Source organism: Engystomops pustulosus, unplaced genomic scaffold, assembly GCF_040894005.1.
Source record: "Engystomops pustulosus unplaced genomic scaffold, aEngPut4.maternal MAT_SCAFFOLD_717, whole genome shotgun sequence".
Classification (NCBI taxonomy): domain Eukaryota; kingdom Metazoa; phylum Chordata; class Amphibia; order Anura; family Leptodactylidae; genus Engystomops; species Engystomops pustulosus.
The window spans coordinates 8,977-36,971 of NW_027285596.1; the positions used below are offsets into that span (position 1 = coordinate 8,977).

The 27,995-nt window shown below is 48.7% G+C and overlaps 1 protein-coding gene across 1 annotated transcript; it reads left to right on the top strand.

The window, feature by feature from the left end:
* Window positions 1-184: 184 nt before the first annotated feature.
* LOC140112366 (neuronal tyrosine-phosphorylated phosphoinositide-3-kinase adapter 1-like) lies at window positions 185-27,995 on the top strand. The gene is made up of 8 exons (XM_072132463.1): window positions 185-314; window positions 6,589-7,302; window positions 17,060-17,221; window positions 24,122-24,402; window positions 24,582-25,664; window positions 25,745-25,933; window positions 26,428-26,507; window positions 27,225-27,995. The coding sequence occupies exons 3-8, from the start codon at window positions 17,100-17,102 to the stop codon at window positions 27,465-27,467; spliced, it is 1,998 nt and encodes a 665-aa protein (XP_071988564.1). The 5' UTR covers window positions 185-314; window positions 6,589-7,302; window positions 17,060-17,099; the 3' UTR covers window positions 27,468-27,995.

Below are 27,995 nucleotides of genomic sequence, written 5' to 3' on the forward strand. Positions count from 1 at the left end.
TACATGTGTGATATTACATGGGGGAGGGGGGTGTATTACATGTGTGATATTACATGGGGGAGGGGGTGTATTACATGTGTGGTATGACATGTGGGTGCTATATATGTGATATTACACGGGGTATGACACGTGTGATGCACCAGTTGGGTGCTGGGTGCTCTCACCCTCTGATGATGATGATGCTGGTGATGCTGATGCTGGTGACGGCCGCACCTGCACACGTCCGGGCTCGCGCAGGCGCACTGCGCTGTTGTCTCTCCTCCGCGCGCGGCCCTCGGCGCCGCTTCCATCCTTCTCCGCTGCCGGTACCGGAGGTAAGAGGGAGGGGACCCGACCCGGGGGATGTGACACAGGCAGGGCGGGGCGGAGGAGCGGCACCGGGAGCGGGGATCCTCAGTATACAGCGGCGCCAGGCCCGGGCATCACACGCCGTGTACATGGAGGTCATCACTACAGACATCATGTGCTGCGGTATCTACACCGGTGTGTACGAGGGATGCGGTATCTACAACTGTGTGTACGGGGGGATGCGGTATCAACACCTGTGTGTACGGGGGATGCGGTATCTACACCGGTGTGTACGGGGGATGCGGTATCTACACCGGTGTGTACGGGGGATGCGGTATCTACACCGGTATGTACGGGGGATGCGGTATCTACAACTGTATGTACGGGGGATGCGGTATCCACACCTGTGTGTACGGGGGGCTGCGGTATATACAACTGTATGTACGGGGGATGCGGTATCTACACCTGTGTGTACGGGGGGATGCGGTATTTATAGTATGGACTGTGCATGGATTACCGGTGTAATGTGTGACTGACTATAGGGCTCATACATGTACAATAACACCCACATCTATATACATCTATATACACACACCTATATACATCTATATACACACATCTATATACATCTATATACACTCATCTATATACATCTATATACACTCATCTATATATACATCTATATGCACACATCTATATACACACATCTATATACACACATCTATATACATCTATATACACACATCTATATACACATCTATATATATCTATATATACACATCTATATATATCTATATATACACATCTATATATATCTATATACACACATCTATATACATCTATATATACACATCTATATACATACATCTATATACATCTATATACACACATCTATATACACACATCTATATACACACATCTATATACATCTATATACACACATCTATATATATCTATATACACACATCTATATACACACATCTATATACATCTATATACACACACATCTATATACACACATCTATATACACACATCTATATACATCTATATACACACATCTATATACATCTATATACACACATCTATATACATCTATATACACACATCTATATACACATCTATATATATCTATATACACACATCTATATACATCTATATATACACATCTATATACACACATCTATATACATCTATATACACACATCTATATATATCTATATACACACATCTATATGCACACATCTATATACACACATCTTTATAGATCTATATACACACATCTATATACATCTATATACACACATCTATATACACACATCTATATACATCTATATACACACATCTATATACATCTATATACACACATCTATATATATCTATATACACACATCTATATGCACACATCTATATACACACATCTTTATAGATCTATATACACACATCTATATACATCTATATACACACATCTATATACACACATCTATATACATCTATATACACACATCTATATACACACATCTATATACACACATCTATTTACACACACATCTATATACACACACATCTATATACACACACATCTATATACACACACATCTATACATACACATCTATATACACACACATCTATACACACACATCTATACACACACATCTATACATACACATCTATATACACATCTTTATACACATCTATACATACATCTATATACACACACATATACACACACATCTATACATATCTATACACACACATCTATATACACACACATCTATATACACATCTATATATATCTATATACACACATCTATATACACATATATATATATATACACACATCTATATACATCTATATACATACATCTATATACACACATCTATATATACACATCTATATACACACATCTATATACATCTATATACACACATCTATATACATCTATATACACACATCTATATACATCTATATACACACATCTATATACATCTATATACACACATTTATATACATCTATACACACACATCTATACACACACATCTATACACACACATCTATACACACACATCTATACACACACATCTATATACACACACATCTATACATACACATCTATATACACATTTATACATACAATCTATATACACATCTTTATACACATCTATACATACATCTATATACACACACATATACACACACATCTATACATATCTATACACACACATCTATATACACACATCTATACACACATCTATATACATACACATATCAATACACACATGTATATACACACACATATATATATACATCTATATATACACATATATACATACACACATCTATACATACACATCTATATACACACATTTATACACACATCTATACATACACATCTATATACACACATTTATACACACATTTATACACACATCTATACACACACATCTATATGCAAATCTATAGACACACATCTATATACACACATCTATATACACACATCTATATATATACACACATGTATATATATACACACATGTATATATATACACACATGTATATATATACACACATGTATATATATACACACATGTATATATATACACACATGTATATATATATACACACATCTATATATACACACACATCTATATATACACACATCTATATATACACACATCTCTATATACACACATCTATATATACACACATCTCTATATATACACACATCTCTATATACACACACATCTATATACACACACATCTATATATATACACACATCTATATACACACACATCTATATACACACACATCTATATATACACACACATCTATATATACACACATCTATATATACACACATCTCTATATACACACATCTCTATATACACACATCTATATATACACACATCTATATATACACACATCTCTATATACACACACATCTATATATACACACATCTATATACACACACATCTATATACGCACACATCTATATATACACACACATCTATATATACACACACATCTATATATACACACATCTATATACACACACATCTATATACACACACATCTATATACGCACATCTATATACGCACATTTCTATACGCGCACATTTCTATACGCGCACATTTCTATACGCGCACATTTCTATACGCGCACATTTCTATACGCGCACATTTCTATACGCGCACATTTCTATACGCGCACATTTCTATACGCGCACATTTCTATACGCGCACATTTCTATACGCGCACATTTCTATACGCGCACATTTCTATACGCGCACATCTCTATACGCGCACATCTCTATACGCGCACATCTCTATACGCGCACATCTCTATACACGCACATCTCTATACACGCACATCTTTATACACGCACACCTCTATACACACACATCTCTATACACACACATCTCTATACACACACATCTCTATATACACACATCTATATATACACACATCTTCTCCGTCTCTGCCGCCTCTTCTCCGTCTCTTCTGCATCTTCTCCGTCTCTTCTCCCTCCCTGCTGCTTCTTATCCGCCTCTTCTCCGTCTCTGCTGCCTCTTCTTCACCTCTGCCACCTCTTCCCCGTCTCTGCCACCTCTTCCCTGTCTCTTCCGCCTCTTCTCCATCTCTTCCGCCTCTTCTCCACCTCTTCTCCCTCTCTGCCGCCTCTTCTCCTCCTCTTCTTCACCTCTGCCACCTCTTCCCCGTCTCTGCCGCCTCTTCCCCGTCTCTGCCACCTCTTCCCCGTCTCTGCCACCTCTTCCCCGTCTCTGCCACCTCTTCCCTGTCTCTTCCGCCTCTTCTCCATCTCTTCCGCCTCTTCTCCACCTCTTCTCCCTCTCTGCCGCCTCTTCTCCTCCTCTTCTTCATCTCTGCCGCCTCTTCTCCCTTTCTGCCGCCTCTTCTCCGTCTCTTCGGTCTCTTCTCCGTCTCTTCGGCCTCTTCTCCGCCTCTGCCGCCTCTTCTCCGCCTCTGCCGCCTCTTCTCCGCCTCTGCCGCCTCTTCTCCGCCTCTTCTGCCTCTCTTCCGCCTCTTCTCCGCCTCTTTTCCCTCTCTGCCGCCTCTTTTCCCTCTCTGCTTCCTCTTTTCCCTCTCTGCTTCCTCTTTTCCCTCTCTGCTTCCTCTTCTCCCTCTCTGCCTCCTCTTCTCTGCCTCTTCTTCGTCTCTTCTCCCTATTCTCCCCCTCTGCCGCCTCTTCTCCGTCTCTGCCGCCTCTTCTCCGTCTCTGCCGCCTCTTCTCCGTCTCTGCCCCCTCTTCTCCGTCTCTGCCGCCTCTTCTCCGTCTCTGCCGCCTCTTCTCCGTCTCTGCCGCCTCTTCTCCGTCTCTGCCGCCTCTTCTCCGTCTCTGCCGCCTCTTCTCCGCCTCTGCCGCCTCTTCTCCGCCTCTTCTGCCTCTCTTCCGCCTCTTCTGCCTCTCTGCCGCCTCTTCTCCGCCTCTTTTCCCTCTCTGCCGCCTCTTTTCCCTCTCTGCCGCCTCTTTTCCCTCTCTGCTTCCTCTTTTCCCTCTCTGCTTCCTCTTTTCCCTCTCTGCTTCCTCTTCTCCCTCTCTGCCTCCTCTTCTCTGCCTCTTCTTCGTCTCTTCTCCCTATTCTCCCCCTCTGCCGCCTCTTCTCAGTCTCTGCCGCCTCTTCTCCGTCTCTGCCGCCTCTTCTCCGTCTCTGCCGCCTCTTCTCCGTCTCTTCCTCCTCTTCTCTGTCTCTTCCGCCTCTTCTACCTCTCTGCTGCCTCTTCTCCCTCTCTGCCGCCTCTTCTCAGTCTCTGCCGCCTCTTCTCAGTCTCTGCCGCCTCTTCTCAGTCTCTGCCGCCTCTTCTCCGTCTCTGCCGCCTCTTCTCCGTCTCTGCCGCCTCTTCTCCGTCTCTGCCGCCTCTTCTCCGTCTCTGCCGCCTCTTCTCCGTCTCTGCCGCCTCTTCTCCGTCTCTGCCGCCTCTTCTCCATCTCTGCCGCCTCTTCTCCCTTTCTGCCGCCTCTTCTCCATCTCTTCGCCGCCTCTTCTCCATCTCTTCGCCGCCTCTTCTCCCTCTCTGCCGCCTCTTCTCCATCTCTGCCGCCTCTTCTCCCTTTCTGCCGCCTCTTCTCCATCTCTTCGCCGCCTCTTCTCCGTCTCTGCCGCCTCTTCTGCCTCTCTGCCGCCTCTTCTCCGCCTATTTTCCCTCTCTGCCGCCTCTTTTGCCTCTCTGCTTCCTCTTCTCTGCCTCTTCTTCGTCTCTTCTCCCTATTCTCCCCCTCTGCCGCCTCTTCTCCCTCGCTGCCGCCTCTTCTCCGTCTCTGCCACCTCTTCTCCGTCTCTGCCACCTCTTCTCCGTCTCTGCCGCCTCTTCTCCGTCTCTGCCACCTCTTCTCCGTCTCTGCCGCCTCTTCTCCGCCTCTTTTCCCTCTCTGCTTCCTCTTCTCTGCCTCTTCTTCGTCTCTTCTCCCTATTCTCCCCCTCTGCCGCCTCTTCTCCCCCTCTGCCGCCTCTTCTCCCTCTCTGCCGCCTCTTCTCCGTCTCTGCCGCCCCTTTCCCGTCTCTACCGCCTCTTCCCCGTCTCTTCCGCCTCTTCTCCGTCACTTCCACCTCTTCTCCACCTCTTCTCCCTTTTTGCCGCCTCTTCTCCGCCTTTTCTCCCTCTCTGCCGCCTCTTCTCCCTCTCTGCCGTCTCTTCTCCCTCTCTGCCGTCTCTTCTCCCTCTCTGCCGCCTCTTCTCCCTCTCTGCCACCTCTTCTCCCTCTCTGCCGCCTCTGCCGCCTCTTCTCCGCCTCTGCCGCCTCTTCTCCGCCTCTGCCGCCTCTTCTCCGCCTCTGCCCCGCCTCTGCCCCGCCTCTTCCCCGCCTCTTCCCCGCCTCTTCCCCGCCTCTTCTCCGTCTCTTCCGCCTCTTCTCCGCCTCTGCCGCCTCTTCCCCACCTCTTCCACCTCTTCTCCGTCTCTGCCGCCTCTTCTCCGCCTCTTCCCCGTCCCTTCTGCCTCTTCTCCGTCTCTTCCGCCTCTTCTCCCTCTCTGCCGCCTCTTCTCCGCCTCTTCCCCGTCCCTTCTGCCTCTTCTCTGCCTCTTCGCCACCTCTGCCGCCTCTTCTCCGCCTCTGCCGCCTCTTCTCCGCCTCTGCCGCCTCTTCTCCGTCTCTTCCGCCTCTTCTCCCTCTCTGCCGCCTCTTCTCTGCCTCTTCCCCGTCTCTTCCACCTCTTTTCCGTCTCTTCCACCTCTTTTCCGTCTCTTCCACCTCTTTTCCGTCTCTTCTCCGCCTTATCCGGTTATACTAATTTCACTTTTAACAATGTTGTCACCTCTTGGCCTTGTTTTCTTGTAGACACCGGCCTCTGATGATGTCTTCCAGACTCTTGTGACTCCGTTTCCTATGGACAAGTTACAACTGAGTCTTTATGAAGCCCTTACTATGGGAAAGCAAGAGAAGAGGCGCCTTCCGATGTAGTGCGCCTTATCCGGAAGCGGTCTGTATCACCTACCTGTGTTCCTCTGACCTGATCCTGAGATCTTCCTAATCCTGGGACATTCCCTGACCTGATGAGATTTATGTCTTCTCCATAGTCATGTGGTTGTCCACGTGCACCATCGCCCTCTAATCCTTCATGTGGTCGTATGACACCAGACATTTTGTAGATGACTTTGTCTGATGGACCATCTTCCAGGATTGATAATTCTGGGATTCAGAGAAGAATTTCTATTGTTGGACTAAAAGTTTTGGCTGACAAATAGCGTCTTCACATGGTCATGGTTGTACTCGGTCATTGTGAAGCTGGTGACGTCTCCATTGAAGGAGGAGGAGGAGGAGAAAGAAGAAGCTTCTCTTTGGGACTGTGAAATGTAGGAAGGAGGTCCAGAAGCTTTTGTCAAGAGGCTTGCAGGACGACTTTATGGATTGAATCCTGACCGGGGACAGGAACGAGATCCTGCATGAACGTCTCACTATAAGGAAGGGGAGGTCAGTTTATTCAACTCGACCCACATGCAGGATCGGGAAACATGGCTGTCGGATGAACTAACTGGAGTGAGACACCCCAAGGTATCGTATAGAAAGCACGTGATATATTATTCTATGTGGATATCTTGGATCCTTAGCAAGTTTACCTAAAGTTCTGTAATAACAGGAATCTTTCTATGCCACAATCATATTCCATAGATTTACAGATACAAATAAAACAAGACATTACAGAGTAATAACAGTCTATGAGGATAAGTGGGGACAAAAGAGCTGGTATAAGGGAATAGAATCAAAATATTTTAATAAATAAAACTGTTGTAGCTTGAACCAGTCATCAGCCTCCCTTATCTACAGAGTCCAAAATCTGTGGGACTGCAGCGAAGCATTTTCCGGATAACAGGAGGAGTAAAAGAGTTAAAGTTGCATGCAGTAAGCGAGTGCCGAAATAAATGAGTTTTAAGAGAAGGTTTGTAGCTTTGGGAGTTAGTCTGAGAGTCTGGGGTTGTACATTCCAGAGAATTGGTGCAGCTCTGGAGAAGTCCTGGAGACGTGCAGGAGAGGTTCGAATTAAGGAAAAGAATAATCTTAGATAAGTGGCAGATCAGACAGTAGGTGTTCTCCTTAAGGAGAGATTGCTAATTAAGGCCACCTTAAAGGCGTGTGGAGACTTAAAGCCATAGATGCTCCACTAGAGAATTCTGGGAAGAATGCAAATAGGTTTTCCAAGGCGTTAAATGGAAAACCCCGCCTCCTTTACCTACCTTGGAAGGCAGCCCCCTTAACACCAAGTATGACCTACAAGAAGCCTAATAACATGGTGCGGGATTAAGCCAAACCGGTCTATCTATTCCATAAGGAACAGACTCCCAACTGTAGACAGCGATCTACGACCTGGTTGGGTCTCCTCAGTACAGCGTACTGACCCTAGTCACAAGCCTCTCACACAGCCAAACCAGGTCCCTACACTGTACTGAGGAGACCCAACCAGGTCGTAGATCACTGTCTACAGTTGGGAGTCTGTTCCTTATGGAATAGATAGACCGGTTTGGCTTAATCCCACACCATGTTATTAGGCTTCTTGTAGGTCATACTTGGTGTTAAGGGGGACGACCTTACAAGGTAGGTAAAGGAGGCGGGGTTTTCAATTTAACGCCTTGAAAAACCTATTTGCATTCTTCCCATAAGTGGCAGATGGAAGAGCACGGGAAGGGCGATAGACTGAGATGAGAGAAGAGATAGGGAGGTGCAGCATTATGCAGAGCTTTGTGGATGAGGGTTAGTAGGGAGTTACAGGAGTCTAGACGAGAGTGAATCAGAGCAACAATTAGTATTTTAGAAGTTTCAATTGCAAGAAATGGTCGGATTATAGAAATGTTTTTAAGGAGGGTGTCATCAGCAGAGAGATGATACTGGAAACCAAATCTGCTGATGGTTTGCCCAATGTGAGCAGTATAGAGGGAGAAGAGTAGAGGACCTAGGACTGAGCCCTGAGGAACCCAACACTGAGAGGACAGGACCTACGACTGAGCCCTGAGGACCCCGACACTGAGAGGAAGAGGACCTAGGACTGAGCCCTGAGGACCCCGACACTGAGAGGAAGAGGAGAAGAGAAAGATCCAGAGAAGGAGACACTGAAAGTGCGGTCAGAGAGATGGGAAGAAAACCAGGAGAGCGCAGGGTCCTTCAGGCCAACGGAGCGAAGCCCCTGAGGAGGAGCTGGTGGTCCACAGTATCAGACGCTGCCGAGAGATCCAGGAGAATGAGGAGAGAAGAGTCACCTCTGGATTTAGCAGTGAGGAGATTGTTGGAGACTTAAGAAAACAGAGTTTTAGTGGAGAACAAAGAGCGGAAACCAGATTGTAGGTAATCGAGAAGGGTAGCTGAGAAATATCAGGGTAGTCGAGAATAGACCAGACGTTCCAGGGGTTTGGAGATGGAGAGAGATTAGAGGTTGGAAGTTAGCAGCACTGGATGGGTCCAAGGAAGGTTTCTTTAGTAATGGGGTAACCACTGCATACTTCAAGAAAGGGGGATAGACACCAGAAGAGAGAGAGGTTGGAGATTTTAGTGAGGTGAGAAGTGTCTGCTGGAGATAGAGACTATACGAGATGGGAGGGGATGGGGTTATTAGTGCCGGTGGTTGGGCGAGGGCCTGGTCTGACTGCCCTGTGGAGAGGAACCTGGACACTTCATCCTCTGAGACTGGCTCAAAGGAAGAGGGTGAACTGGGTGAAGGAGCGGAGGGAAGGGTATATTATGTCCTGGTGAATGCAGTCAGTTTTATCTTTGAATTAGGTGGCCAGATCTTCAGCCCTAAGGTTTGTAACAGGTGGCCTAGCCGTTGGCGTTAGTAAGGAATGGAGAGTATTGAAGAGCCTTTTAGGGCTGTTAGAGAGAAATGATATTAGATTAGTGAAACAGACCTGTTTAGCGAGGTGAAGGGCAGAGTTATAGGTTTTGAGCATAAATTTGAAGTGCAGAAAGTGCAGAGGAGCGCTATTTTCTCCACAGACGTTGGACACTCCCAGAGCACTGAGTTTGGACTGAGGGAGGTGCCACCTCATCCAGGGCACTTTTGAGGTTGTGATTATAATGGTTATATATGGTGATATAAAGTTTCTGTGAGACGGTTATTATCGATGGCACGTGGGTTCCAGTAAGTGCAATAGGTGGGCAGGTACTGAAAAGGAGAGGAACTATTAACAGTAAGAGAAGTTGTGGTCTGAAAGTGGAAAGGCAGTGTTGGTGAAGTCAGAGACTGAAGAGGGGTGAGCAAAGACCAGGTCTAGGATGTTTCCCTCCTGGTGAGTAGTAAGTGATAAAAGTTGAGAGGCTGAAGGGGAGATGGGGGTAGTAATATGAATGTTAAAGTCTCCCATGATAAGCTTTGGAATATCACAGGATAAAAAATGAGGAAGCCAATAAGCAAAGTGGTCAAGAAACTGGTAGGGCGAGCCAGGAGGACAATTTATTACAGCCATACGAAGGGGGAATTGGCGGAGTGTGTGGACCTCAAAAGAAGGGTACCGAGGGCCTGGTCTGGCTGCGCTGTGGACTGGTCACATGGAATGAGAGCTCCGCTTAGTTCTGTGCTCCAAAGAGGGGATCCCTGCCAATTGATGGGGAAATTGGGCACCAGAAGGCTGACCAGAAGCCCCAAGAGGCACATACCGACGGAGGTACCGATCTCTAACTTCTTTGCCCCACTACACGACCGGGTGCAATCAGATGACCAAAGCAAAGGGCCGCCATCTCCTGTATCGTTGTCACGGGTGCTCTTGCGACCCATGTTTCGGGTTGCAGGCACACCCATGTGCCTCCGTGTGCCCCTCTTGCCGGCAGCCTCACTTACCTAGCCGCGGTCAAGCAACGGTCTCCTCGCTTCAGCGTGCACTTCTCCGCCTCCTAGGGAGCGTGTGTCGGCAGTCTGAAATTTAGCACTGTTAATTGGCACTGGCCACCTGACCTATAAACGTTCAACCTCTTCCTGTAACCCCTGCCGGATCTTTGTGCTTCTATGCCTAAAAGAAAGCTGTGTTCCAACCACTATGCGATTATCCTGATTTCCCGTTGTGACCTCAATTCCGTGCTGCCTTTTCTGACCTATCGCTATGTCCCCAACTCTGATCCTCTGCTGCCTGTCTCCATCTCCTCCTCTGTACTACGCTGGACAAAGTTGCGCCTGTGGAACGGCCTCGTGGTACCACGCCGCAATAAGTCCAACCTGCTTTGCGTCGGGCTATGGTGAAAACTGGGTACCACTTAGACTCCGGTCCCAGGTGTTGGCTTACGTCATCATCTGGAGTGGTACAGAGGATCCACTACCACTGACAATCGCTACAGCCTTCCGCAGCCACGTGGCAGACCACGCTCTCATTCGGAAGCCAGCGCACCACAGGTCAATCTGCCCAACAGCATAAAAATAAGACACAGCCACCACAATGCACCAGGACTGAATTGGATTCAAAACTGACAGTGCTCAGGTCCCCGGACTGTAGCTGCAAAGCTCCTTCCCTACCCCAGATCTGGGAGCCCCCCAATAAGAGACCACTGCTCGCTACTGTATGTGGGGGATCCCTTGCAGGGCAGGAATATTCCTCGGATGAGCAATAATAGGCCCTCCCAGGGATCAGACAGCACCCTGACTTCCTTAAAGGGACATTGCACAATATCTGCACGGATGCTGCATGGCCATCCTGAGTTGCAGGCGCTATTGGCTAACTCCCTTCTGAGCATGATCTGAAAAGAGCGTGGTGACAGGACCTGAAGAGGGTTAAGAATGATGTATCAGATCTCCAGAGGCGAGTCCCCAACTTAAGAGGCTTTCCATGATTCAGCAAGGGCTGCAGGAGGCATCCGCTCATTCGGAACAGGCACACGGTCCCCTTGTGAGTCAACTGGATAATCTTGAAAATAGGAACTGACAAAATAATATACGTATCAAGAGCCTCCCAAAGCTTCTCCGGATCTCCTGCCTACAGTGACGGGTATATATAATCACGCTTTGGAATCGTCCGCCTGAGGCATGTGTAGAAATTGATCGCATGCACAGGGCACTGGGAGCCCGCTCCTACGACCCTTATATCCTGCGAGATGTCATATGTCACATACACTATTATACTTTAAAATAGGACATTATGCAATAAGTGAAGCAAGTGACATAGACTTTGACGGAGCCAAGCTCTCCATCTTCCCGGATCTGTCTAGGTGCACTCTCAGTGGCCTTTAACCCTTTGCTGTCAGAGCTGGAAGCATGCAACATTGCCTATAGATGGAGATTCCCATTTGCCCTAAATGCAAAAGTGGGAAACCAGCAGCCCCGCTGTCACATCCACATGGTCTCTCGGCATTCCTGACGGCTTTGGATCTACCGCCTGCTCTTCAGCTTTCAACTACTTCTGGCCAAGCTGACTCCTCATGGGATCTCGGAACTTCATGATGCAAGGCTTCCCCAAAATCTCAACGCCAGAGATCTCGATCTTATGTCTCCAGGCAGCTGATTGGGTGAAGAAGATGGGTCTTGCTGCTTTGATAGCTGGGACCGCGGTGATGTATAAATGGCTTTATGTGCCCCATTATTTGTGCCTGGAAATGGTTGCCCTTGTGTAACCTATTAAGTTACTGCTGGTGATAACTCTGCATATTGTTATGTGCTATTGTAAAGTGACATGTATACAGCTAGACCAACATTGAGTTGTACGCCCAAAATTACACTGGTTACCCCCGCGTTTGATAGCAGTCTGTCTTCACCTAGGGATCCCCTCCCCTGGATGTCTTTTTGTTTTTTGGAACTAGCTTTTGGCAGAAGGTACAACTATACGGGCAATTTTTGTCACTGTGTAGTGTTATCTTTTTCTCTTTTGTCCCTTCTTTTGGACCTTTATCATCATATATCTGTGATTTACACAGTCTATTGAGCTATTTGCTCAGTTCTTTATGCCAAGGGCCTTAATTTACCCACAAAACGCACCCAAATTCTTTACTCTTTACACACACAGAAGGCTCATGTGGTTTGTATTCAGAAGACCCCCTTTCACTCCTCCAGCTTTAACGACTTTAAGAACAGGTTTTTTCCTCATCACTTCCAGGCCTCTAACCCCCAAAGTAAGACTAAAGGGGTTATGACCTTTGTACATAAATCTGTCCCGTTTAAGACTGTATGCTCCCAACTCTGGATGAACGGATTTCCTTATCAGGACTCTACATTTGCTATTATCCTTTTCGCAAGGCAATAATTTGTGGGGACCTCAATTTCCCTATGAACCCGGTTATAGACGCCTCGTCAGGCAGGCTATCCATTGCGTATTTGTGCATTAATAGAATGCGCTGCAGGCGATGCAATTATGCGACACGTAGCGTATAACTAATCCGCACACCCCGCGATTCCACATTCTACTCCCCCTCTGCATGTATACAGTAGGATAGACAAAGCCTTTTACCTGATATCTCGGACCACGCCCGTCTTCATCACATTTCGTACCTTCCATGATGCACGCTGTGAACCCACGTAACGCCTTATTGAGTGGCTATTGCAGGATGCCCTGTGCTCTGCTCAGCTTCGAAGTGTCGTCTCACATTCTTTACAGATCGTAGGACTGATGGATCCGCCCCAAATGTGCTTTGGGAAACCCTGAAAGGCTCCCTACATGGTGCGCTTATGAAGCACGTATCAAAACTGAACAGAGAAAAGGGCCATAAGATTAGTGCCCGCTTTTCTCACATGCACAAGCGCACGCTCCAGCTGTCCATTCTCGAGGAGCTGACCGCAACGCTGCAGGGTCTCAAACGTTTACTAGATGACAATCAGAAGATGCTGCTTCCACTTTGCCCCAAGTCTCTATATGTTTGGCGGGACAAACCCAGTTCTCATCTTGCTAGAAACCTGAGCCGCGCTATATATCCCATCCCTCAAGACACTATCAGGTATGAAAATATATATATATATATAACAAAAGGCATGAGTTTTATGCAAAACTTTATGACCTTCCCCATCCCTCATTATCTAGTGCCCCACTCTCGCCTCCTGGAAGCCTAGAGGATTTTCTGACTAGGGACTGTCTCCCACGTTTGTCTGTCGAGGCGAGGGAGGAAATGGAAGCGCCTTTCACCACCCAGAAAATAACACTTGCTATCCTCTTGCTCTCTCCGATACTTACTGACACTTTTAACGCAGTTTCTCCAACAAAAGAGTTCTCCTCTGCCCTTCTCCAGCCCCATATCACGGTGCTGCCATGGGAACAATGTGCAAGTTATAGGACAATTTCCTTACTCAACCTGGATTCAAAATTGTTCACTAAGTTATTGGCCAATAGACTGGCTTAGCATCTGGAGACCCTAGTCCACCCTGGACAGGAAGGCTTTATCCCCACGTGAGGGCAGGGAGAATACGCTGAAGACCTTCTCATTACTGCATCATGTGCGGAGATCTGGAGGTCCCCTAGTTCTGCTCTTTGGATGCTGTGAAGGTGTTTGACAGGGTGGACTGGGGTTTCTTACAGGGAGCTCTGAGTAACTATGGCATTGGTAGCACACGCTGATGCGCATCCAAGCGCTGTACCGTGATCCGTGGGACAGAGTTAGGTTAAACAGGTACCTGTCACCCGCCTTACCCATTAAAAATGGAACACGACAGGCCGTCGCTCCCATTCTCTATTCTCTAGGCATGGAACATCTTCATGCTTCCATTAGGCGGGACCAAGCCATACGCGGGGTCCATGTCGGCTCCCATCAATACAAATGCTCAGCCAATGCTGATGACGTACTTTTATACATCTCGGATCCCCTCACATCCCTGCAGTTCTCATGGGAGTCTTAGATACCTCTAGCTATTTCAGGATTTATAAAGTTAATGTATCAAAGCGCGTGATGATGGGGGTCGGCCTGGACACGGGGTTGACTAAAAGACCACAGTTCCTTTCTCATGGGAGACGAGATCTGTTAAGTATTTAGGCATTCGCGCCCCGGCACATTTGAAGGACATCTTCTCAGTAGACTGCACCCCCCTTATTGCTCTCAATAAAGATGGATTGAGCTGCAGGTTTCTTGGCTGGGACACATAGATGCCATGAAGATGAATGTTCTGCCTGGGCTTTTATACTCGTCCAGAATATCCCTGACAATTCACCTGCATCTTTCTTCTGCGAAGTCTCAACCCTTATAGGGAAATGTATGGACCTCCTCTACAGCTAGAGTTACAAGGGCAGTGCTGATAAGTCGGAAACCCAATGGAGGATTGTCCCTTACAGGCTGGAGGGCAAACTATGGAGACGGCGCTGCAGTTAGAATCTTGGACTGTTTCCACTCGTCGAGAGCTAGACTATGGCTACAGCTGGAATCTGACCTTTCTCCATGGCCTCTATCGACTCTCCCCGATCCCCTGCACCGGCCGTCCAAATGCTGATATTGCCCTTTGTTATATCCCCCACTCTCACCGAACTACTCTGAGAAACAGGACAATCGGCTCTCTAGATGGTCCTCTAGTTCCCGTTACAGGCAATTCTGATTTTCTACCTGGTATAAGGTACTTTCTTGGGAAGAACCAGAGAAGATCCGGATCTGACATTTAGAGATGTCCTGTCCACTAATGGGATCAAACCGGTGGATGTCCTGCTGCCTGACCAGCGACGCTTCAGTAGGACACTACCGGAGTACCCACAACTCTTACAGTGCCCAAAAAGAGCGTTGGTGCTTGCACAGGGACCTCACCCCTTCTGAAGACCTGTGTGCACCTCCAGCCTTGCTGAAGGGTAGAGTGTCCATAGTCCATGGTCTGATTATCTCCTCCCATTCCTCGTCCCTCCCGCTCTTTGTCCAGAGTTGGGAACACAAACTTGGCAAAACGTTTTCATCTGAAGCCTGAAGCAGATCTTTAGAGCTGAGCCATGAATTCCCAAAGTCTTACAAGGCTCAGGAGACCAAATATAGAATCCTGTCCCGGTGATATATGGTCCCGGTCAAGTGGCACTTTATTTTCCCGGCTACATCAGATACGTGTTGGTTTTGTTCATCAGATAGAGCGACTATGACACATAACTGGTGGGAATGTCCTCATTAACAAGCTGATGGTGGTCACCTTGGCCAACGAATCTTCTATCCCTTCTTGTGTATCCTATTCACGACCCCTCCCGCTGATTGCTCGGCCACCTCTGAACAGTTCTCCCTAGGCTGTGGAAGAGCGCTAGACCGCCCACAATCTCGGTGGTTTGAGGAAATTGCCCGCATTTAGAGGATGGAAGACCTCTGACCCCTGACCTCAACAATGCTGTCCCTCAGTACTACAAGTGTTGGGCCCTGTGGCTTGATTTTTGTGGCTCTCGTGTAAACCATACATTCTCATAAACTTACTCACTATCACATAGCAAACGTGTAGCCAGGCCCCGCCCACCCCCACCGGCATCTTCCTCTTCGCCTCTTTCCTTAGCCTGTCTCCCTCCTCTCTGCTTTCTTATATGCACGTTTGGTGCGTACCCGAACCACCTGACTAGTCTTTATTTTTGTTCTCCTTAATCATAAGGAAATAATTTTGTATTATGCACGCTTGGTAAATCTTTCTCACTATGCAATGTGCTGCTCATGGACATTTTATATTACGGTTCATCTTGTATTTTCATTAATGATGTAAAAAAGAAGGGTGCAGGAGGAATGACCAGGAAGGTGCACGGTGGGGAGAGAAGTCTGGAGGAGTGAGAGAATTGCAGGCCACTAGAGCACAGAGCAGCGGGGGAGGCAGTGTCGTCCTGCTGGATCCATGTTTCAGTGATGGCCAGGAGGTCAAACGACCTGGAAAGAAGCAGATCATGAATGGATACAAGTTTATTGCACACAGAGCGGGCGTTGCAGAGGGACATCTGAAAGGATATATAAGAGGATGAGAGATAGACCAGTGATGCACTGGATATGGACGAGGTTTGCAGGACTTCTATGAGTAGTGGAAAGTTTGGAGTAGGACCAGGGTTAGGAGAGACCTCCCCTGCCGCTAGTAGGAGGAGAATAGAAGGAGATGGTGAAGGGATAGGGGGTGAGATAAAGCATAAAAAGCGTGAGAGGAGGAGAGTGGTGAAGGAGGGATGGAAGAGCTGATGTGCATAGAGGTCACCCAGGGGGTAGAGGTCACCCAGGGAGTAGAGGGACGGAGTACAATAATATCAGCAAAAATGATAGATAAGGGGGGAGAGGATCTTCCCTTTCTGATTACCATTTTCTAATAACACTCGGGACCATCAGTAGGAACATCCTAAAGTATGAGAGATCCGGGGTTCATACCCCAATGGAGCCCCGGGACAACCTCCACTATGAGCTGCTCTTCTTATTGTCTGCGGTTCTTCTTTGTTGCCCCCAGTCTCCACCCTCGGCTGGGTCTGAAGGTCTGTTCCCAGAAGATGACCCCCAGCTCCTCTGACACTGTGACATTTCTCGGGACAGAAAAGGCTGGAGCCATGAACCTGCTCTACAGGAAGAGCCGGGTGGAGTGGAGACAGAAGGAGGAGGAGCCCAAGAAAAGGTAAAGAGATGAGGATGAGGGGAGGACACAAGAGCTTACAGTCTATGAGGATGAGGGAGTGACACAAGAGCTTACAGTCTATGAGGATGAGGGAGTGACACAAGAGCTTACAGTCTATGAGGATGAGGGGGGGACACAAGAGCTTACAGTCTATGAGGATGAGGGGGTGACACAAGAGCTTACAGTCTATGAGGATGAGGGGGTGACACAAGAGCTTACAGTCTATGAGGATGAGGGGGTGACACAAGAGCTTACAGTCTATGAGGATGAGGGGTGACACAAGAGCTTACAGTCTATGAGGATGAGGGGTGACACAAGAGCTTACTGTCTATAAGGATGAGGGGGTGACACAAGAGCTTACAGTCTATGAGGATGAGCGGGTGACACAAGAGCTTACAGTCTATGAGGATGAGGGGGACACAAGAGCTTACAGTCTATGAGGATGAGGGGGGGGGCACAAGAGCTTACAGTCTATGAGGATGAGGGAGTGACACAAGAGCTTACAGTCTATGAGGATGAGGGGGTGACACAAGAGCTTACAGTCTATGAGGATGAGGGGGTGACACAAGAGCTTACAGTCTATGAGGATGAGGGGGGACACAAGAGCTTACAGTCTATGATGATGAGGGGGTGACACAAGAGCTTACAGTCTATGAGGATGAGGGGGTGACACAAGAGCTTACAGTATATGAGGATGAGGGGGTGACACAAGAGCTTACAGTCTATGAGGATGAGGGGGTGACACAAGAGCGTACAGTCTATGAGGATGAGGGGCTGACACGAGCTTACAGTCTATGAGGATGAGGGGAGGACACAAGAGCTTACAGTCTATGAGGATGAGGGGAGGGACACAAGAGCTTACAGTCTATGAGGATGAGGGGGGACACAAGAGCTTACAGTCTATGAGGATGAGGGGGACACAAGAGCTTACAGTCTATGAGGATGAGGGGGTGACACAAGAGCTTACAGTCTATGAGGATGAGGGGTTGACACAAGAGCTTACAGTCTATGAGGATGAGGGGAGGGACACAAGAGCTTACAGTCTATGAGGATGAGGAGACACAAGAGCTTACAGTCTATGAGGATGAGGGGGTGACACAAGAGCTTACAGTCTATGAGGATGAGGGGGGAGACATAAGAGCTTACAGTCTATGAGGATAAGGGGTGACACAAGAGCTTACAGTCTATGAGGATGAGGGGGTGACACAAGAGCTTACAGTCTATGAGGATGAGGAGGTGACACAAGAGCTTACAGTCTATGAGGATGACAAGGGTTGACACAAGAGCTTACAGTCTATGAGGATGACAAGGGTTGACACAAGAGATTACAGTCTATGAGGATGAGGGGGTGACACAAGAGCTTACAGTATATGAGGATGAGGGGGTGACAAAAGAGCTTACAGTCTATGAGGATGAGGGGGTGACACAAGAGCTTACAGTCTATGAGGATGAGGGGGGACACAAGAGCTTACAGTCTGAGGATGAGGGAGTGACACAAGAGCTTACAGTCTATGAGAATGAGGGGAGGACACAAGAGCTTACAGTCTATGAGGATGAGGGCTGACACGAGCTTACAGTCTATGAGGATGAGGGGAGGACACAAGAGCTTACAGTCTATGAGGATGAGGGGAGGGACACAAGAGCTTACAGTCTATGAGGATGAGGGGGGACACAAGAGCTTACAGTCTATGAGGATGAGGGGGACACAAGAGCTTACAGTCTATGAGGATGAGGGGGTGACACAAGAGCTTACAGTCTATGAGGATGAGGGGTTGACACAAGAGCTTACAGTCTATGAGGATGAGGGGAGGGACACAAGAGCTTACAGTCTATGAGGATGAGGAGGTGACACAAGAGCTTACAGTCTATATGGATGAGGAGACACAAGAGCTTACAGTCTATGAGGATGAGGGGGTGACACAAGAGCTTACAGTCTATGAGGATAAGGGGTGACACAAGAGCTTACAGTCTATGAGGATGAGGGGGTGACACAAGAGCTTACAGTATATGAGGATGAGGGGGTGACACAAGAGCTTACAGTCTATGAGGATGAGGAGGTGACACAAGAGCTTACAGTCTATGAGGATGACAAGGGTTGACACAAGAGCTTACAGTCTATGAGGATGACAAGGGTTGACACAAGAGATTACAGTCTATGAGGATGAGGGGGTGACACAAGAGCTTACAGTCTATGAGAATGAGGGGAGGACACAAGAGCTTACAGTCTATGAGGATGAGGGGGTGACACAAGAGCTTACAGTCTATGAGGATGAGGGGGTGACACAAGAGCTTACAGTATATGAGGATGAGGGGGTGACACAAGAGCTTACAGTCCATGAGGATGAGGGGGGGACACAAGAGCTTACAGTCTATGAGGATGAGGGATGACACAAGAGCTTACAGTCTATGAGGATGAGGGATGACACAAGAGCTTACATTCTATGAGGATGAGGAGGTGACACAAGAGCTTACAGTCTATGAGGATGAGGGATGACACAAGAGCTTACAGTCTATGAGGATGAGGAGGTGACACAAGAGCTTACAGTCTATGAGGATGAGGGATGACACAAGAGCTTACAGTCTATGAGGATGAGGGGGGACACAAGAGCTTACATTCTATGAGGATGAGGAGGTGACACAAGAGCTTACAGTCTATGAGGATGAGGGATGACACAAGAGCTTACAGTCTATGAGGATGAGGAGGTGACACAAGAGCTTACAGTCTATGAGGATGAGGGATGACACAAGAGCTTACAGTCTATGAGGATGAGGGGGGACACAAGAGCTTACAGTCTATGAGGATGAGGGGGTGACACAAGAGCTTACAGTCTATGAGGATGAGGGGGTGACACAAGAGCTTACAGTATATGAGGATGAGGGGGTGACACAAGAGCTTACAGTCCATGAGGATGAGGGGGGGACACAAGAGCTTACAGTCTATGAGGATGAGGGATGACACAAGAGCTTACAGTCTATGAGGATAAGGGGTGACACAAGAGCTTACAGTCTATGAGGATGAGGAGGTGACACAAGAGCTTACAGTCTATGAGGATGAGGGGGTGACACAAGAGCTTACAGTCTATGAGAATGAGGGGAGGACACAAGAGCTTACAGTCTATGAGGATGAGGGGGTGACACAAGAGCTTACAGTCTATGAGGATGAGGGATGACACAAGAGCTTACAGTCTATGAGGATGAGGGATGACACAAGAGCTTACAGTCTATGAGGATGAGGGGGGACACAAGAGCTTACAGTCTATGAGGATGAGGGAGGACACAAGAGCTTACAGTCTATGAGGATGAGGAGGTGACACAAGAGCTTACAGTCTATGAGGATGAGGGATGACACAAGAGCTTACAGTCTATGAGGATGAGGGGGGACACAAGAGCTTACAGTCTATGAGGATGAGGAGGTGACACAAGAGCTTACAGTCTATGAGGATGAGGGGGTGACACAAGAGCTTACAGTCTATGAGGATGAGGGAGGACACAAGAGCTTACAGTCTATGAGGATGAGGGGGGACACAAGAGCTTACAGTCTATGAGGATGAGGGGGAGACACAAGAGCTTACAGTCTATGAGGATGAGGGGGTGACACAAGAGCTTACAGTCTATGAGGATGAGGGGGTGACACAAGAGCTTACAGTCTATGAGGATGAGGGAGGACACAAGAGCTTACAGTCTATGAGGATGAGGGGGGACACAAGAGCTTACAGTCTATGAGGATGAGGGGGGACACAAGAGCTTACAGTCTATGAGAATGAGGGGGGGACACAAGAGCTTACAGTCTATGAGAATGAGGGGGAGACATAAGAGCTTACAGTCTATGAGGATGAGGGGGGAGACACAAGAGCTTACAGTCTATGAGGATGAGGGGGTGACACAAGAGCTTACAGTCTATGAGGATGAGGGGGGAGACACAAGAGCTTACAGTCTATGAGGATGAGGGGGGAGACACAAGAGCTTACAGTCTATGAGGATGAGGGGGTGACACAAGAGCTTACAGTCTATGAGAATGAGGGGGAGACATAAGAGCTTACAGTCTATGAGGATGAGGGGAGGACACAAGAGCTTACAGTCTATGAGGATGAGGGGGACGCAAGAGCTTACAGTCTATGAGGATGAGGGGGTGACACAAGAGCTTACAGTCTATGAGGATGAGGGGGTGACACAAGAGCTTACAGTCTATGAGGATTAGTGGTGACACAAGAGCTTACAGTCTATGAGGATGAGGGGGGAGACATAAGAGCTTACAGTCTATGAGGATGAGGGGGTGACACAAGAGCTTACAGTCTATGAGGATGAGGGAGGACACAAGAGCTTACAGTCTATGAGGATGAGGGGGGGACACAAGAGCTTACAGTCTATGAGGATGAGGGGGGGACACAAGAGCTTACAGTCTATGAGGATGAGGGGGGGACACAAGAGCTTACAGTCTATGAGGATGAGGGGGAGACACAAGAGCTTACAGTCTATGAGGATGAGGGGGGAGACACAAGAGCTTACAGTCTATGAGGATGAGGGGGGAGACACAAGAGCTTACAGTCTATGAGGATGAGGGGGGACACAAGAGCTTACAGTCTATGAGAATGAGGGGGAGACATAAGAGCTTACAGTCTATGAGGATGAGGGGGGAGACACAAGAGCTTACAGTCTATGAGGATGAGGGGGGAGACACAAGAGCTTACAGTCTATGAGGATGAGGGGGGAGACACAAGAGCTTACAGTCTATGAGGATGAGGGGGTGACACAAGAGCTTACAGTCTATGAGGATGAGGGGAGGACACAAGAGCTTACAGTCTATGAGGATGAGGGGGACGCAAGAGCTTACAGTCTATGAGGATGAGGGGGAGACACAACAGCTTACAGTCTATGAGGATGAGGGGGTGACACAAGAGCTTACAGTCTATGAGGATGAGGGGAGGACACAAGAGCTTACAGTCTATGAGGATGAGGGGTGACACAAGAGCTTACAGTCTATGAGGATGAGGGGGGGGACACAAGAGCTTACAGTCTATGAGGATGAGGGGGGACACAAGAGATTACAGTCTGAGGATGAGGAGGGACACGAGCTTACAGTCTATGAGGATGAGGGGGTGACACAAGAGCTTACAGTCTATGAGGATGAGGGGGGGGACACAAGAGCTTACAGTCTATGAGGATGAGGGGTGACACAAGAGCTTACAGTCTATGAGGATTAGGGGATGACACAAGAGCTTACAGTCTATGAGGATGAGGGGGTGACACAAGAGCTTACAGTCTATGAGGATGAGGGGGTGACACAAGAGCTTACAGTCTATGAGGATGAGGGGGTGACACAAGAGCTTACAGTCTATGAGGATGAGGGGGTGACACAAGAGCTTACAGTCTATGAGGATGAGGAGGAACACAAGAGCTTACAATCTATGAGGATGAGGGGGTGACACAAGAGCTTACAGTCTATGAGGATGAGGGGAGGACACAAGAGCTTACAGTCTATGAGGATGAGGGGTGACACAAGAGCTTACAGTCTATGAGGATGAGGGGGGGGACACAAGAGCTTACAGTCTATGAGGATGAGGGGGGACACAAGAGCTTACAGTCTATGAGGATGAGGGGGGACACAAGAGATTACAGTCTGAGGATGAGGAGGGACACGAGCTTACAGTCTATGAGGATGAGGGGGTGACACAAGAGCTTACAGTCTATGAGGATGAGGGAGGACACAAGAGCTTACAATCTATGAGGATGAGGGGGTGACACAAGAGCTTACAGTCTATGAGGATGAGGGGGTGACACAAGAGCTTACAGTCTATGAGGATGAGGAGGAACACAAGAGCTTACAATCTATGAGGATGAGGGGGTGACACAAGAGCTTACAGTCTATGAGGATGAGGGGGTGACACAAGAGCTTACAGTCTATGAGGATGAGGGGGGACACAAGAGCTTACAGTCTATGAGGATGAGGGAGGACACAAGAGCTTACAATCTATGAGGATGAGGGGGTGACACAAGAGCTTACAGTCTATGAGGATGAGTGGGTGACACGAGAGCTTACAGTCTATGAGGATGAGGGGGTGACACGAGAGCTTACAGTCTATGAGGATGAGGGGGAGACACAAGAGATTACAGTCTATGAGGATGAGGGGGAGACACAAGAGCTTACAGTCTATGAGGATGAGGGGTAGACACAAGAGATTACAGTATATGAGGATGAGGGGGTGACACAAGAGCTTACAGTCTATGAGGATGAGGGGGTGACACAAGAGCTTACAGTCTATGAGGATGAGGGGGGACACAAGAGCTTACAGTCTATGAGGATGAGGGGGGACACAAGAGCTTACAGTCTATGAGGATGAGGGAGGACACAAGAGCTTACAATCTATGAGGATGAGGGGGTGACACAAGAGCTTACAGTCTATGAGGATGAGGGGGTGACACAAGAGCTTACAGTCTATGAGGATGAGGGGGTGACACAAGAGCTTACAGTCTATGAGGATGAGGGGGAGACACAAGAGATTACAGTATATGAGGATGAGGGGGTGACACAAGAGCTTACAGTCTATGAGGATGAGGGGGTGACACAAGAGCTTACAGTCTATGAGGATTAGTGGTGACACAAGAGCTTACAGTCTATGAGGATGAGGGGTGACACAAGAGATTACAGTCTATGAGGATGAGGGGGAGACACAAGAGATTACAGTCTATGAGGATGAGGGGGAGACACAAGAGATATAAGAGCTTGTATAATGTTCCAGTGATTCTTTATAAGGGAACAGAATAATATAATTTAAGATTTTTCTGCTGGAACCAGTCATCAGCCGCTGCCATTACCGCACACACTGGTGAATAAACATCCTGCCACCATACGGCCTCAGTGATGATCCTAAGTAGTAACTATTGTGCTTTGTGTTTGTGTAGCTCGGTAAAGGTTCGGGACATGGCTTCATTTCGTCGCCATTTCCGTATGGGCTTCATGACAATGCCAGCCTCTCAGGAGCGCGCCCCTCTCCCGTGTGCCAGTGCCATGGCCCCACGGTCTCTCTCCTGTCACTCAGTGGGCAGCGCACCAGAAGACAGTGGAAATGAAGGTGGTCCCCCAGGGAGGAGACCCCCTGCTAAACCTAAGAGAAACCCCAGCACAAAACTCAGCCTTGGTGGAGAGGGAAGGACAGCAGAGGAACGTAGGATCAGAAAAGAAGGTAAGATGAAAATACTGAGGCAGGATTACAATATGGGTGGTTCGGGCAGTGACTTAGCTCCCAGGACTGGTGGGGGCCCGGGGCCACCCACCAAAAGTTTGATACTGAGGATCTAGTTGGAGGCAAAACTCGTCTGAACTTTCAGTGTTCCTAATGACCTGACTATTTTTTTCTTATAGGATCCCTAAAAAGTGCCTCTGAAACCCGCCGGATGCCCCCACAGAAGCCACAGCGCAGCCCCCATACACATCTCTCTGCCTCCTTTGACGAGACTTACGTAAACCGACCTGCCTCAACATCTGCCATTCTTATGTCTAGCACCCGCGCCGCTTCACCCTCCCCAGATGAACCCGTGTACATTGAGATGGTAGGAAATGCGTCTCGAAGACCTCCTCCCCCCCCAACCACCCCAGCACCACCAGAAGAGGAGTCAGATGGTGAAGAAGAAGCGATCTATGAGGAAATGAAATACCCACTCCACGAAGAGCAGCCATCTCATCTGCGACATCCTCAACATCGAAGACTTCCACCACCCAGAACTCCCGAGGTGGACATCCCACCACCTTTTCCCAACTTACTACAGCATCGGCCTCCTCTTCTTGGAGCACCATCTGGAAAGGGACACAAAGTCACAAAGTCTTCACAGCCGGCCTCATCGTCTAAACTACCGGTTCCTCACAAAGAGATGACAACTTCCTTATCATCTGTCCATCTGCCTCCGTCTGGTCGCGCTCGCAGTCACTCTACACCATTGCCCCCACAGACCTCTGCCCAGAGAAGACCAGAGTCAGAAACCCCAAGAGGGTCAACGTCCTCACAGGAAAAGGGGGCATCAATGTTACCCATTCCCCATGGACATAATCGGGACAAAGCTCTTTCTTATACCATGGTGTATTCTTCCGTCAAGGTGACGCACTCTCTCTTACCAGCCTCACAGGTTGAGGAGAAAACAGAGCGAGAGATCTCCGTCTTGGCCGGACTCATCTGTCCAGCATCCCGAGTGGCTGGCACACAACCCCCGAGTCGACCTCCTTCAGCAAACCTCCAAGGGGAGCCGGCTTCTCCTGCCGTCTGGACATACCCAACAGGCAAGAGACCACCAGCATATGAGAGCAGCGTGAAGGGCTCACGAACACCCGTCATTCAGGCCCCCGAGACTCGAGCAGGTGTTGGAGCGGGTGCAGCAGATGAGGAAAGGCCCGGCTCCATGTGGGAGCTTCAGAGAAGGATGTCCTGTGGGCGACGGAGTCAACTTGGTGAACGTAAGTCAGTTCACTCAGCTGGGTGTTATGGGTGCTGGGGCAGAGGCACCCTATAATGGTAATGGTCTGTCTCTTCCCAGCATTGACTGATGTCCCCCGCGCTTGGAATGGGAATCCAGCAAGACCGGAGAAGACCGCTCACGCTACGACCATGTCCGGGATCCCTGTGCGGAGCCAACAAAGCCTGGACAGCGCAATTGCTCGTGGGGCGGCGAGGACCGGTCTTCCAGTGCCATGCCAAACTTTCCCAGCATGCCACAGGAGTGCAGGTAATAACTGGCACCTTGTCACTATGGGGCTCATTTACTTAGGGTCCAAATCATGTATTTCTCGACGATTTCCAATTTGCGCCGAATTGCCCCAGAATTTTGGCACACGCGATCTGATTTTGGCGCATCGGTGCCGTCTTTCATGCGACAGAAATGGGGGGGGGGGCGTGGCCGTCGGACAACCCGACGGATTCGGAAAAAATGCAGAATTTAAAAAATAATTTGTGACGCAAGATCAGCACTTACATGCACCAGGAAGAAGAAGGTGAACTCCGTCCGACCTTGGCGCAGCAGCGACACATGCAGGATATCGGGTGCACGATCTTAGTGAATCCCGGCAGAACCGAATCCTCGTCGGAGAACGCGCCGCTGGATCATGACTGGACCGGGTAATTAAATGAGCCCCTATGTGTACAGTGTACTGCCTGGCGATGCCCCCTGCTGGTGAGTGAGTGCACGGCTGCTGACCATATGTTCCTGTCTCCTTCCTGCAGATTTTGGAGGTGGATATCGCCTGGGCCGCTCAGCCTCCACCTCTGGGGTGCGCCAGACAACCGCCCACAGGCAAAGTCAGGTACTGTGCATGTTACCCTCCGACCTCTGCAGAGCATTACTTCCGCATGCAGCTCACTCTCCTTTGTGCAGAGCATTGCTACTACATGCAGATATGACCGCTGCGCAATAACTCATCACATCATTTTACCATTCTCTCTCTCTGCAGAACATTTTTCCCCAATGGAGTTCACTCATCTCTCTGCAGAGCATTACTGCTGCATTGTGACCATCTCCTTTCTCCGCAGAGCAATTCGCCTTCATGCTGATTACCTTATGCCGTTTTCTGACCTCATTTCCTTTAAGATCCTCTTACTCCCTGCAGCCTTGCCGGTTATCTCCCTTACCTGAGTGCAGACTATCGCGACTGTCTGTAGAGCATGACCCTTGCATGCTCATAGTCTGCGATCTCCCTGCAGAAGATTTCTCCACTCTTTACAGATGCATGCAGACTGTCTCAGACCCCTGCAGAGTATCTCTCCTGGCCTTTTATCCCCCCCCCCTCCCCCCCGCAGAGTATTACTGCACCTATCTCTGCTGCTGTAATCTGAAGTCGTTACTTCTCCATGCAGATCAGCCAAAAACCGTGCAGAGCGTTATTCCCCAACCTGATGTAGACCATTCCTATTGAATGCATATCACCTGGCCACCCTGCAGAGCATTACTCCTGCATGCAAACAGCTCGCTGGTCCCTGTTCCAAGATATTGTCTCTTGACCTTCTCTCTCTCTTTCCACCAGGCCCCCACCCCAACACTGCCCCCTGGTGGCCGGGAACGTGATGGGAAATTACAGGAAGTGATTGAGAGGAAGAGATTTCTGTGCCACGAGATCAAGTCACGGCAGCCCAGGGCGGAGAGGGGGCTCTGCAAGCAGGAAAGCCTGCCCATTCTGCCCAGCTGGAGGCGGGGGTCCGAAGTTCGGAAGGGTGGGACTCCACCTTGCCATCGGCAACAGGCTGTGCTGTGGGATACTGCCATCTGAGATCCTCACCCCCTCTTTGTACCCAGGGGCGCTGGCCGAAACCCTGCGGTAGAGGTGGGCAAGAGAGGAGGTCTGCGGGGGCAATAGTCTGCAGATACAGAGATGGCAGAGTGTGAGTGAGCACCTAGTATCTTACAATGGATGAAGGGGTGGGACAAGGGAAGATGAGGGTGATACTCCATCTCGTTTAAGTTGTGGCACCCCTCCCCCAAAGGCATTGGGGCCTGGGGGTCACTCGGCAGCAAGGTCAAGGGCTAACCGGGCAGAACCACGTGGAGGCATCCACACAGCCAGGGGGCTCCACCAGCAGTGGGCAAATCCATGCAACTAGTCAGCTGCGCTCCTATAGGCTGTATATAGGCCTATAGGCCCTATAACTTATAGGATTACTCCAGGGGTGGCCCTCACTAGTCATCTAGTACTAGCGCTACCACCAGAGAGGTTACTCCAGGGGTGGCCCTCACTAGTCATCTAGTACTAGCGCTACCACCAGAGAGGTTACTCCAGGGGTGGCCCTCACTAGTCATC